This window comes from Vitis vinifera, chromosome 10 (genome assembly GCF_030704535.1).
Source record: "Vitis vinifera cultivar Pinot Noir 40024 chromosome 10, ASM3070453v1".
In the NCBI taxonomy this organism is placed as follows: Eukaryota; Viridiplantae; Streptophyta; class Magnoliopsida; order Vitales; family Vitaceae; genus Vitis; species Vitis vinifera.
This window is the reverse complement of record NC_081814.1, coordinates 26,185,953-26,198,273: the sequence shown is the minus strand read 5'-3', so window position 1 is coordinate 26,198,273 and position 12,321 is coordinate 26,185,953. Positions and strand designations below refer to the sequence as shown.

Genomic DNA, 12,321 nt, shown 5'->3' with positions numbered 1-12,321 from the left:
GAAGAATTGGAGATCAATTTCTCATTAACAAAAAAATTTATACAAAGCCTTTGACTGTGCAAAGCTTTATCAGGTTCAAGTAAATACATTTGTTGAGGCGGGAGGGAGTAAACTTATGACTTGAATCAGTTCTAGAGTGGATTCTGCACTTGAGAGATTGCCTCTTGAAGATAGCTGAAAGTTTTCTGGTAATTCAAGAATCCCATAAACCAGAAGTCAAAGTTATCAATGGTAACAATTTCCATGTACTTCTGAGAAGGATTTTTCACATTCTCGCTTTGGTTGGCTCTCTTTATCTTTCTTAGTGGGATAGAGACCTGCACAAAAGAAAATGAATTTACTTAGATGTTCAAACATCATGGAAAGAGAGATGGGTTGACATAGAGAGAGTCATGTAAGTAACCCCACCTTGTAATGGATTCTAACCAATTCACCATTTGGACAAGAAAATTTGATTGATCTTTCACTGAAAAAGGCAACCCTTTGAGTAGAGATAAAGAGGAGGCCTGCTATAGGGCCTGCTGTTGTCCATAAATAGCATTGGGAAGCCTTCAATAGTTTCTCTCCTTCTCTACCATCAAAAATTTGGTTGAAAACTCTCTTCACTCCCCCAAGTTGAAGAATCCTAGCCCCCAAACTCAAATTTCCCTTCACTGTTTCAGAGAACTTAGGCCCTAATCTCACTGCAGTTTCACAAACAAAATTGTTAAAATCAGGATGACTCTTAATCTTAACTGTAGCAAAATACAAACAGTTACCAACTTACCATGCTCTCGAACACCATCCACAAAATTGTCTGATTTCTTATTATTTTTGTTCATCCTATAATTGGTTGAATCCATTTTTTCTGCACTTTCAAGACAACTCCATTAGCACAAAAAATTCCCTTTTGAAGTCTTCTATAACTAAAACAACTGACAAGAAAAGTGAAGAGAGAGAGACAGAGAGTTTTACTTGGGATGATTGCCCTAGAGTCATTTGAAGGAGATGGCTTATCATATTGGCAGCTGACTGGGATTCCAATAACCTGTTCTTGGAGTTGGTTCTTCATATTTCTAGAAGTGCCAACAATTCAGTATCTCTATCTCCAGCTACCTTGTTAGTTGTCTGCAACAAGTCTGGAATGCTCTACTTTCAAGAGATTGAAGAAATGCTTTGAGGTTGATCAAAACCAGTAAAATGCAGGTGCATTTAAAGGGATACAAATGGTGGGCGAATGTTTAACTTTTAGTTGATGACTCATCCATTGCCTATCGACATGAATAAAGGCACAGGCATGAACTTTTTGAAAAAAATAACTTACTCAGAAACAGTCTGAGATGACGGTGTGTTCGACCATTTTTGAAAAGCTATCGTAAGAAAGACCTATTCTTCTTTTGTTCAATTCTCCAAGAGATCCCAAGAAAAGTGTATTTGGTTAATTATGGTTAGACATGTATAAATCCTAACATATATTTGGTCAGCAGTTCAATCATTCAATCCTAACAAGCACCATGTATTACTTATTTTCTTTAAGCTGACTCAGAGAGTATGTGAAGATGCCTCTTTTTGAGCTGGTATTTTAGCTTTCTGACGCCATACCTCTTTTAATTCTATATGAAAAAGGGGAAATGAGAAGGCAATACATCAACCATATTACAAGCTTAAAGATAAGATATTTTAATAGTTTCACAGAGCAAGATTGAACATAACTACCAAACTAAACAGCCTCTTTGTTCTAAAAGGTTGAAAATGGAAGGGGACTCAGACAGAAGTTCTCAGGAATTGCCCCGGGCATTAGTGATTCTATAACTTAAGATAGCATTCACGGTAGTTGTGGGAACAACCAGACCTATTCTAGACAAAAAAACTCTTGAGAGCTTGGATTCACAGAAGAATGAAATTCTTGGATATATCCAATGTGAGGAAAAGGAAAAGCACTTAAAGGAGCAACCTATGAATTCAAGTGTTGATTAAAGTGGTCAGAAAAGGAAAACTCACTATTCATAAACTGGATAGGACCAACCTGCCACATGCTTATCTCATATGCTTTTTAGCAGTCTTTTTTTATCATCCCTTTTATCCTCATCCTTAAATTTTAAGGAAAAGGGGTGGCAGACCAGGCTGATTAATGATGTTTCACCCTTTTCCAAATGGCAATCTCTACATTAAACCACAAAAAATTTTAAATTCTAAGGCCTATGTTGAACGACACAGTGTTGATGAATGATACAATGAATCTTCTATTTATAATTTACAACAATATCCAAGGGACCCTAGCAAGATTCATAACGAATCCTTTATTCCCCACAGATTACTGATGCTATGGATTTGGGTGGCCCATTGCCTTGCTTTAAGGGACCCCAGCAAGTTTAATAATCCTAAATCAACAGTGAGAACTTGTGAAGTTTGGAGAATCTAGAACAAAGGGGTCCAGGAAAATTGGTGCCAGTAAAAAAATAAATAATAGTAAAGAAAGAAATCATCAAAATTTTGGTCTTGTTCCTTAGGCGGTCTTTAGTATTGTTTAAGGGGAGAAGCATAATTCAGATCCTATGAATTTTGACACAAAAATGAGACCTAATATTGGTAAGACAAAACCCCACCAGATAATAATGGCTACTTTTTTGGAAGGCATGACATGTTAGCTGCTGGAAGGGAAGATTCACTTTTATTTGGGACTTGCCATTTCTGTAAAAGCAATGGAAAGGGAACTCCCTGTGCATAGGAAGAGCTAGCTCATCTAAGTAAACTCACCAACTTGAAAAACAGACAAATCTAGTTCCAAGTTCGATAGCCAAGAAAGGTCATGCTTCAGCATTTCAGTCAGTAGGCCTGAGAATGGACTCACATTGAAATATAGAAATACCAGCTTAACAGTCCTCCACTCAAGCAGCCATATGAACATCTTGAATGCCCTGAACTGGTCTCAATAGGGGGCTTCGGACTGATGGCTTGTAGCATGTTCGTCACCTCAATGAAACCAGATTGAATTTCTATTTAGATGACAATACAAGTTTCCCCTCTCTTCATTGGCTGGTAGCAATAATCAGCACAACCTGATTGACACAAAACAACCAATACCAGTCAGGGAAGTCATACGTTTTAAGCATTACAAAGAGAATTTCAATTAAACATTCGCATACCTAACCCCTATTAGATGAGTCTGGTGTTGCTGTCAAATACATTGATTCCAAAAAAATGAGATGTCCTCCAATTTCTGTTTCACGGGACAACCGGCAATGACATTGGAGTTTCTATTTGATTTTCTCCAATTTGGAAGGGAGATGAAATTGCTTGAGACTGCAATTAGTGTTTTTGATTGCCAGTGGCAGTCACAATCGACATCAATATCTCTACCCAAAAGGGAGGAAATGAACTCATTATCGAGACTGACAAGCTTGACTAATCGACCTTGGATTGTCTGACGTAATGAACTTGTGTTGCAGTTGAGAATCCGTTACAGTTTGATGCTTCCTAGAGACAAAGAGACTTGTCCCAAGAGGCAAATCTGAATCTCCTCATGATTGGAAAATCAAAACGCAAAAAGGCAATGCTGATAACAAGTGAAGGAAGTGATTAGTTCTTCCAAACTGCCATAGCACAACCATGAACGAAGGAAATTTTCACTTAAGCATTTCATGATAAATGAAATATCTTGGTTTGCATATAGCCCTGATCCAAATTGACCCTTGGAATATCCATTTGAGCAATCAACCAACAATTGATTGCACGCCCCAATATGCGAGTGTCTTGAGTTTGTATGCTATTGCCTCACCCTCATGTTAATGAGTTCTTTAGCTATTTCGATATTGGTGGTTTCCATGTCAGAGGAAATTGCTGCTTGACATTGAAGAGAGATTCATCCAGGAGAAAAAGGAGAGATTATGGTACGAAAGACAACTAGGGAGAAAAGTACATCAAATGGGAAGATGGTTGGGCTGAGTGGAAACATGGAACAACAGGAGCAAATGGTGAGTGGGTTGAGTTCCTAGGTGTGGGTTCAAGAAGATTTTTGGGAAGATCAATGGAGGGATTGGGAGTTTAGAGCCTCTTGACTCTGTGATATGACACACAGAGGGTGGTAATGAGACAAACGTAGAAGGTTGAACTTTCCAACGGTTGAACTCTTTAAGCACCTATTCAAGACCACTTGTCTTGCTAGCTTTTCTTTTGTTGCAACATAGCTTGTGTATAACTCATCGCAGAATTGCATCAATTAGGCGTGAGCGGCAGGATTTGAACACTGCGCGGGCAGAGCCCACATGATTTCTAGTCATGCCCAATAACCACTCCGGCACGCCCACGTGTTGCTCTCACCTGCTCTCCTTCATCTTTATTAAAGAGTCAAAGATATAGAACCACACAATAGTGACGTATCTTGCTATATTAGGAAACTTCTTCAGGAAAATTAATTGTCTTAATCTCATCAAATTAGTAAAAACTTAATCAAACAGTAATAATCTCTCCTGTTGGTAGGCTACGAGGTTGTTTGAGAATTTCTTGATAAAGAACAGACTCCACGCTAATGGTCTGGAATTCTTTTTCTTTGATAAGGAAGTTGGTGATTTTCTCACTTCATCACCTCCAACTACACCATGGCCATACATGAGGCATAGCGACCATGGATTGGACAGCTTCCATCAATTGCATGTCAATGTGCCATCATATTATCACAAACCTTTTGCAAATAAGAAAAAAAAAAGGAAGAATAGTGAGCTTCTGGCTAAGATTCATCGCCTTGGCCACATATGATTCCCACTGTTGTTGTAGTTATCTGATATGATGCCCTTAACTCAGTGGCTTGTTTTTTCTGCACCATAGACATGGCGTAGTACTACTGATTGCTGCACCTTAATTGACTTGCCATCTACCTGTAATTATGGTTTGTTCACCTCAAATTTTTCTTAAGAAAAATCATTATTTAATTAAAGTTGTGGGGTTTTTGTGAGTTAGATCGGATGAAACCTCTTTTGGACTCATTATGATTATGATCATAACTTAATCTGCACAAGCTTTAGTGTATGATTATTATCTTGGTTGGAAGCAGGTCAACATGAAATTCTTCGAATCCAGCACTTTCAATTTGGACTATTTGGATTCAAAGATCAATTCTTTGCTCTTGCCAAATACATCGATGCCTTACCTGCATGAATATGATACTATGTCCAGGAATCATGAAGTTTGAAGTGCTTGTAATAGAACTTAGAGCAAGTTATACCCTATTTACTTGACAAACTAATTACTCTTATACCAAAAACATATATGTAAATTGTTGCATCATGTGTGGTTAAACTATTAATTATTCATGAACATAGTTGTAACAACTTGTACCCAACCATGTAGATATTGTCCGCTTTGGGCCCAAGGGGGCCCTCATGATTTTAAAACGCATCTACTTGGTTAAGAGGAACCTCTACATATATAGCGTCAGGAACATTCTCCCCTATCCGATGTGGGACATCACAAACACCCCCCCATGCAGACACAACGTCCTCGTTATGTCCCATGGGATTGCGGGGCCAAACAGACAAACACCCCTTACGAGGCTAAACAAACCCCCACACCGGGGTCGGGGATCGGCTCTGATACTATTTGTAATGACCCGCACCCAACCATGTAGATATTGTCCACTTTGGGCCCAAGGGAGCCCTCGCGGCTTTAAAACGCGTCTACTTAATTAAGAGGAGCCTTTACATATATAGCACCAAGAACATTCTCCTCTATCCGATGTGGGACATCACATAAGGGGTGTTTGTCTGTTTGGCCCCGCAATTCCATGGGACACAATGAGGACGTTGTATCTGCATGGAGGGGTGTTTGTGATGTCCCATATCGGATAGGTGAGAATGTTCTTGGCGCTATATATGTAGAGGCTCATCTTAACCAAGTAGACGTGTTTTAAAATAGTGAGGGCCCCCTTGGGCCCAAAGCGGACAATATCTACATGGTTGGATGCGGGTCATTATAATAGTAAATCTAAATTTTGATTTTTATAAACATTCTAAACTTTTATGGTAAGATAAGATGTTTTTCCCCACCTAATGTTGCATGTGTTGTACTCAAATTTCTTCTTCCGAGACTCTTTCTGGATTTTGTGCCTTCCTGTCTACAGATTTTCCTAATAAAAATGTCCATGGGAGAAATCATTTCTAAACATGTGTAGACCATGAAACTTTCCCCCGAGGAACATATTTTAGTGTCTGTATGTCTATAGTAGTTTTGCATATGTAATTGCATTGTGTATCTTGTTGGAAAGTGGTTTCTTTCAACAGCATAGAATTTGAATCTAGTTGGGGAAAGAAATATGATATATTCACCTGATGTAGAAAGTTTGGCATTCAAAATTGTGCATAGGTTAAATAGAAAGGATTTTATTTTGGCGAAGGGTGGTCATGCAATGCAAATGGAGAAAGTTGTAGATGCATTAAAGGTCATGAATATAGGATTTCCACATGAATAGTAAGGATAGGAATCAAGTCAATTTAGGTATTACCTTGCACAAAACACAGCTATCACATAAGATGACTAACTGGAAACCTCAGTTGTTACGTTAAAGCTACTATACTATGTTTTATAAAGTGTGAGTTACATCTCTCCTTTTTAGATTGGTTTCACTGACATCGCCTATTCACTTATCCAATTATTCTTCTGCTTTTCTAACGTTTGGGTTATTGCAATGGCAACAAAATGCAGGACTACTTTTTCTAACAACATTTACATGGAAAGGTGGATTTATGGGCTTTATTGAACCTGTTGATTGTATTCAACTGCAGAGCTAGAGATTTCGAGTAACCATATCAATCTTGGGAGTAGTTCAGAAGATTTTCATACACAAGCTATGTTGCAACAAAAGAAAAGCTTGACAAGACAAGTGGTCTTGCATAGATGCTTAAAGGGTTCAGCTGTTGGAAAGTTCAACCTTCTACGTCCGCCCCATCACCAACCTCTGTGTGTCATATCACAAAGACAGGAGGCTCTAAACTCCCAACCCCTCCACTTGACCTTCCCAAAAGTCCTCTTTAACCAACATACTGACTCCTTTTCAACTGTACCTCCTAAGAACTCTACCCACGAACACTTGCTCCTGTTGTGCCATGTTTCCACTCAGCCAAATCATCTTCCCTTTTCATGTGCTTTTCTCCCTAGCTGCCTTTCATACCATAATCTCTCATTTTGCTCCGGGATGAATCTCTCTTTAACGCCAAGCTGCAATTTCCTCTGACATGAAAACCACCCATAAAAAATAGCTAAAAAGTGATTAAAATGAGGGTGAGGCAATAGCATACAAACTTAAGACACTTGCATATTGGGGCATACGATCAATTATTGGTTTCTAGCTCAATTGGCAAGGGTCAATTTGGAGCAGGGCTATATTCAAACCAAGATATTTCAATTATCATGAGATGCTTAAGTGAAACTTTCCTTTGGTCATGGTTGTGTTATGGCAGTTTGGAAGAACTAATCACTTCCACCACTTAATGTCAGAATTACCCTTTTACATTTTGATTTTCTAAGAAGTTTGCATGAAAATACCCCCAGCTTTTTCTAATCATAAGGAGATTCAGATTTATCTCTTGGGACAAGTCTCATTGTCTCTAGGAAGCATCAAACAATGCCAGATTCTCAACTGCAGTGCAAGTTCATTACGTCAAACAATCCAAGATTGATTAGTCAAGCTTGTCTCTTTTGGGTTGAGATATTGATGTTGATTGTTATAACCACTGGCAAACAAAAACATTAATAGCTATCTCAAGCAATTTCATCTTCTTTCCAAATTGGACTAGGGAAAATCAAATGGCAATTCCAATGTCATAATTGGATATTAAACTACATGATCAATCTTGTCATCTGATTCCAAGTGTGCCAGTTGTCCCATGAAACAGAAATTGGAGGACATCTCATTTCTTGGGAATCAAAGTATTCACAACAACTTCAGGTTCATCTACTGGGGTAATGCACAAGTCAATTGATTAGTCATGAGAATGTTTAATTGACATTTCTCTTTGTAATTTTTAAAACATATGACTTTCCTGACCACTATCGGTTGTTTTGTGTCAATCAGGCTGCACTGATTATTGCTACCAGTCTATGAAGAGACAGGGGAAACATGTTGTATTGTCATCTGAATAGAGATTCAATCTGTTTTCATTGAGATGATGAACACGGATACAAGCCATCAGTTTGTTATTGTTCCACAAAGTCCTCTATCGAGACCAGTTCAGGACATTCAAGATATTCACATGGGTGCTTGAGTGGAGTGTTAAGCTGGTATGGCATGTTGAGTTAGGACTTGACAGAAGAATGTCGTTAGCTTAAGATTGATGAATTGTATTTCAATTATGATTGTGGGAACTTTGCAATTGGTGAAACTGTTGATGAAAAAGAAAGTTGTTCTTGTCCTGCATGTTAATGTGTGAATTTATATTCTTTTCCTCTTATGTTACATTTGATTACATCTTAAGGCACTTGAATGTCATAGGCTGTTGTGTGTGTTCCTCTGTAAGTTATGAAAAGCCTTGTCTGTAATTGGTTTTATAAACTTATAATGAATGTTATACATTTCTATGTGTCCATTCTCAGGCCTACTGATTGAAATACCGAAGCATAATTTGCTTGTCTATCGAACTTGGAACTAGATTTGTCTGCTTTTCAAGTTGGTGAGTTTACTTAGAAGGGCTGGCTCTTCCTATGCACAGGGAGTTTCCTTTCTATTGCTTTTATAGAAATGGCAAGTCCCAAATAAGAGTGAATCTTCCCTTCCAACAGCTAACATGTCATGCCTGCCAAAAAAGTAGCCATTATTATCTGATGGGGTTTTGTCTTACCAATATTAGGTCTCATTTTTGTGTCAAAATTCATAGGATCTGAATTATGCTTCTCCCCTTAAACAATACTAAAGACCGCCTAAGGAACAAGACCAAAATTTTGATGATTTCTTTCTTACTATTATTTATTTTTTTACTGGCACCAATTTTCGTGGACCCCCTTTGTTCCAGATTCTCCAAACTTCACAAGTTCTCATTGAGATTTAGGATAATGAATCATGTTGGAGTCCCTTAAAGCAAGGTAATGGACCACCCAAATCCACAGCATCAGTATGCTGTGGGGAATAAAGGTTCATTATGAATCTTGCTGGGATGTTGTGATATATGAAAGATTCATTGTATTGTTCATCAAAACTATGTCGTTCAACATAGGCCTTAGACTCTAAAATTTTTTTGTGGTTTTATGTAGAGATTGACATTTGGAAAAGGGTGAAGCATCGTTAATCAGCCCGGTCTACAACTCCTTTTCCTCAAAATCTAAGGATGAGGATAAAAGGGAAGATAAAAGGACTGCTAAAAAGCACAAGCACATGGTAGGTTGGTCCTATCAGGTTTATGAATAGCGAGGGTCTTTCCTTTTCTCCACATGGGAAATCTCCAAGAATTTCATTCTTCCGTGAATCCAAGCTATCAAGAGTTTTTTTGTCTAGAGCTGGTTGTTCCCACGATTGCTGTGAACTCCATCTTGAGCTGTAGAATCACGAATTCCCGGGCAATTCCTGAGATTTTGTGTCTGAGTCCCATTCCACTTTCAACCTTCTAGAACAAAGAGGCTGTTTAGTTTGGTAGTTATTTTGAATCTTCCTCTGTGAAGCCATTAAAATATCTTATCTTGCAGCTTGTAATTTGGTTGATGTAATGCCTTCTCCTTTCCCCTTTTTCATATAGAAATAAAAGAGGTATGACATCAGAAAGCAAAAAGGCCAGCTCAAAAAGATGCATCTTCATGTACTCTGAGTCAGCTTAAAAAAAGGAAGACTGAACTGCTGACCAAATATATAATATTATTTATGTGTCCAACCGTATTTAACCAAATATACCTTTCTTGCAATTTCTTGGAGGATTGAACAAAAGAAGAGTAGGTCCTTCTTACAATAGCTTTTCAAAAATGGCCGAACACACCGTCATCTCAGACTGTTTTTAAGTAGAGTTATTTTTTCAAAAAGCTCATGCCTGTGCCTTTATTCATGTTGATGAGCAACGGATGAGTCATCAACTAAAAGTTAAAACATTCACCCACCATTTCTATCCCTTTAAATGCACATGCATTTTACAGGTTTCTTCAATCTCTTGAAAGTAGAGCATTCAAGGCTTACTTGTTGCAGACAAGTCAGTTGGAGATAGAGATGCTGAATTGCAGCACTTCTAGAAATATGAAGAACCAGCTCCAAGAACACAGTATTGGAATCCCAGTCAGCTGCCAATACGATAAGCCATCTCCCCCAAATGGCTCTGGGGCAATAATTCCAAGTAAAACTCTTTTTTTCACTTTGTTTATCAGTTGTTTTAGTTATAGAGGACTTCAGAATGGAAGTTGTTTTACCAATGGGTTTGTCTTGAAATTGCAGAAAAAATGAATTCAATGAATTATAGGATGAACAATAACAGGAAGAAGGCAGACAATTTATTGGATGGAGTCCGAGAGTATGGTAAGTTTGTAACTGTTTCTTTTTTGCTACAGTTTATTTAAGAATCATGAACATCCTGATTTTAACCATCTTTCATTTATAAAACTGCAGTGAGAATAGGGCTTAAGTTCTCTGAAACCGTGAAGGGAAAGTTGAGCTTGGGGGCTAGGATTCTTCAACTTGGGGGAGTGAAAAGAGTTTTCAGGCAAAATTTTGGTGTTAGAGAAGGAGAAAAGCTATTGAAGGTTTCCCCATGTTATTTATCGACAACAGCAGGCCCTATAGCTGGCCTCCTCTTTATCTCTACTCAAAGAGTTGCCTTTTATAGTGAAAGATCAATCAAATTTTCTTCTCCAAATGGTGAATTAGTTAGAATCCATTACAAGGTGGGTTACTCACATGACTCTCTCTATGTCAACCCATCTCTCTTTCCATGATTTTTGAACATCTAAGTAAATTCATTTTCTTTTGTGCAGGTCTCTATCCCACTAAGAAAGATAAAGAGAGCCAATCAAAGCGAGAATGTGAAAAAACCTTCTCAAAAGTACATGGAAATTGTTACTGTGGATAACTTTGACTTCTGGTTTATGGGATTCTTGAATTACCAGAAAGCTTTCAGCTATCTTCAACAGGCAATCTCTCAAGTGCATAATCCAGTCTAGAAGTGATTCAAGCCAATAAGTTCTTCCCTCCCGCTTCGACAAATGTAATTACACGAACCTGATGAAGCTCTGCACAATCAAAGGCTTTGTACATATCTTTTTTTGTTAATGAGAAATTGATCTCCAATTCTTCAACCCTTATTTTCTACTCAGTCATAGAACAAGTTGTTCCAAAGTGATAATTGTGCTTTAACTTGAGTAGCTTGGGGAGATGAAATATTTCATCTTCCCAAGGTTCTCAACAACCAAACACAATTTTCTGAAACTGTGAAAACTGTGAAAAAGAAGTTGAGTTTGGGGCCTAGGATTCTTCAAATAGGAGGATTTACAATAGTTTTCATGCAAATTTTCAGTGTTGAAAAAAAAGCTGTTGAAAGATTCTGACTTTTGGTTTATAAGGTTTGTGAATTATCAGAAAGATTTCAACTATCTTCAACAAGCAACATCTCAAGCATGGAATCCACTATAAAAGAAAAGTGGCTCAAGCCAATACATTTCTTCCCCTCTGCTTCATCTGATATTGTTAGCAAGAGCCCAACAAAGCTCCAAACATACAATTTTTTTATCGTTGCTTTTCCATGAGTTGATAGAATCAGTTATTCTAGGGTTGTTCACTGGTAGCCATGACTTTTGATCTTTCAAAACAATATTGAACATCCTCATCCTTTTAGTCATCTAGACTTCACAAGTTCTCCCTGAGACTGAAGGAGTTCAAAAGAATTCAACTAGTAATCATTCCTCCACACCCCTCCACAAGCTTGTTGAAGTTGCACTTGCCCAGACCTAAATAGAAGGTAATGCAACCATTGTCATTGTCTGTAAGACTGTAACTAATACCTATGTTTCCTTTCTTCTTGGCAACTTCTCTCATGAGTGTCTAAACTTAAAACTAACAGACCGGGAACTGGCATATATATGGGGCAGGCCATATAGACACTGTATGTACTGCAAATCCTGGTTTGATATATGCTGGAGAGGCAGATTATGTCAAATTTTTCCGTCAGCCAGGCTATAGCACTAAGAACTCCCAGATTATGTCAAAACCAACATAAATTTTTTTAACATCAGCTACAAACCTCATTAGTTTTTAACTAAAACATTGGTGTATTTTAACAACAAAGAGGACAATGTTTCCCTTCATATATCCTGAATCCATGTAAATAAACTTTCACTACTGAACTTGGGTGTAACTAGTTTACAGAGTTATCAATGAGGTGGGACCAA

The 12,321-nt window shown here is 37.9% G+C and overlaps 2 protein-coding genes and 1 non-coding gene across 3 annotated transcripts; 1 reads left to right on the top strand and 2 right to left on the bottom strand.

The window, feature by feature from the left end:
- LOC100249798 (GEM-like protein 4) lies at positions 1-1,244 on the bottom strand. The gene is made up of 4 exons (XM_010657699.3): positions 955-1,244; positions 767-847; positions 409-683; positions 1-317 (listed from the first exon to the last, which is right to left on the bottom strand). Exons 1-4 carry the CDS (start codon positions 1,049-1,051, stop codon positions 132-134), a joined length of 639 nt encoding a protein of 212 aa, XP_010656001.1. The 5' UTR covers positions 1,052-1,244; the 3' UTR covers positions 1-131.
- A 2,959-nt stretch (positions 1,245-4,203) lies between these two features.
- On the bottom strand, positions 4,204-4,286 carry TRNAS-AGA (transfer RNA serine (anticodon AGA)). The gene has a single exon. It is a non-coding gene; the product is annotated as a tRNA-Ser (tRNA).
- A 5,444-nt stretch (positions 4,287-9,730) lies between these two features.
- LOC100244653 (GEM-like protein 4) lies at positions 9,731-11,232 on the top strand. Its single transcript, XM_010657701.3, has 4 exons — positions 9,731-10,277; positions 10,376-10,456; positions 10,547-10,821; positions 10,912-11,232. The coding sequence occupies exons 1-4, from the start codon at positions 10,154-10,156 to the stop codon at positions 11,095-11,097; spliced, it is 666 nt and encodes a 221-aa protein (XP_010656003.1). The 5' UTR covers positions 9,731-10,153; the 3' UTR covers positions 11,098-11,232.
- The last annotated feature ends 1,089 nt before the right edge of the window (positions 11,233-12,321 follow it).

What these genes read in the sequence shown, in the direction of transcription:
- LOC100244653 (XM_010657701.3), top strand. Translation starts at nt 10,154, where the DNA reads ATGCTGAATTGCAGCACTTCTAGAAATATGAAGAACCAGCTCCAAGAA. An exon ending in CTCTGGGGCAATAATTCCAA is followed by an intron (nt 10,278 to 10,375) that starts GTAAAACTCTTT and finishes TTGAAATTGCAG; the next exon opens with AAAAAATGAATTCAATGAAT. An exon ending in GGATGGAGTCCGAGAGTATG is followed by an intron (nt 10,457 to 10,546) that starts GTAAGTTTGTAA and finishes ATAAAACTGCAG; the next exon opens with TGAGAATAGGGCTTAAGTTC.
- LOC100249798 (XM_010657699.3), bottom strand. Translation starts at nt 1,051, where the DNA reads ATGAAGAACCAACTCCAAGAACAGGTTATTGGAATCCCAGTCAGCTGC. An exon ending in GGATGGTGTTCGAGAGCATG is followed by an intron (nt 684 to 766) that starts GTAAGTTGGTAA and finishes GTGAAACTGCAG; the next exon opens with TGAGATTAGGGCCTAAGTTC. An exon ending in TGGTTAGAATCCATTACAAG is followed by an intron (nt 318 to 408) that starts GTGGGGTTACTT and finishes TCTTTTGTGCAG; the next exon opens with GTCTCTATCCCACTAAGAAA.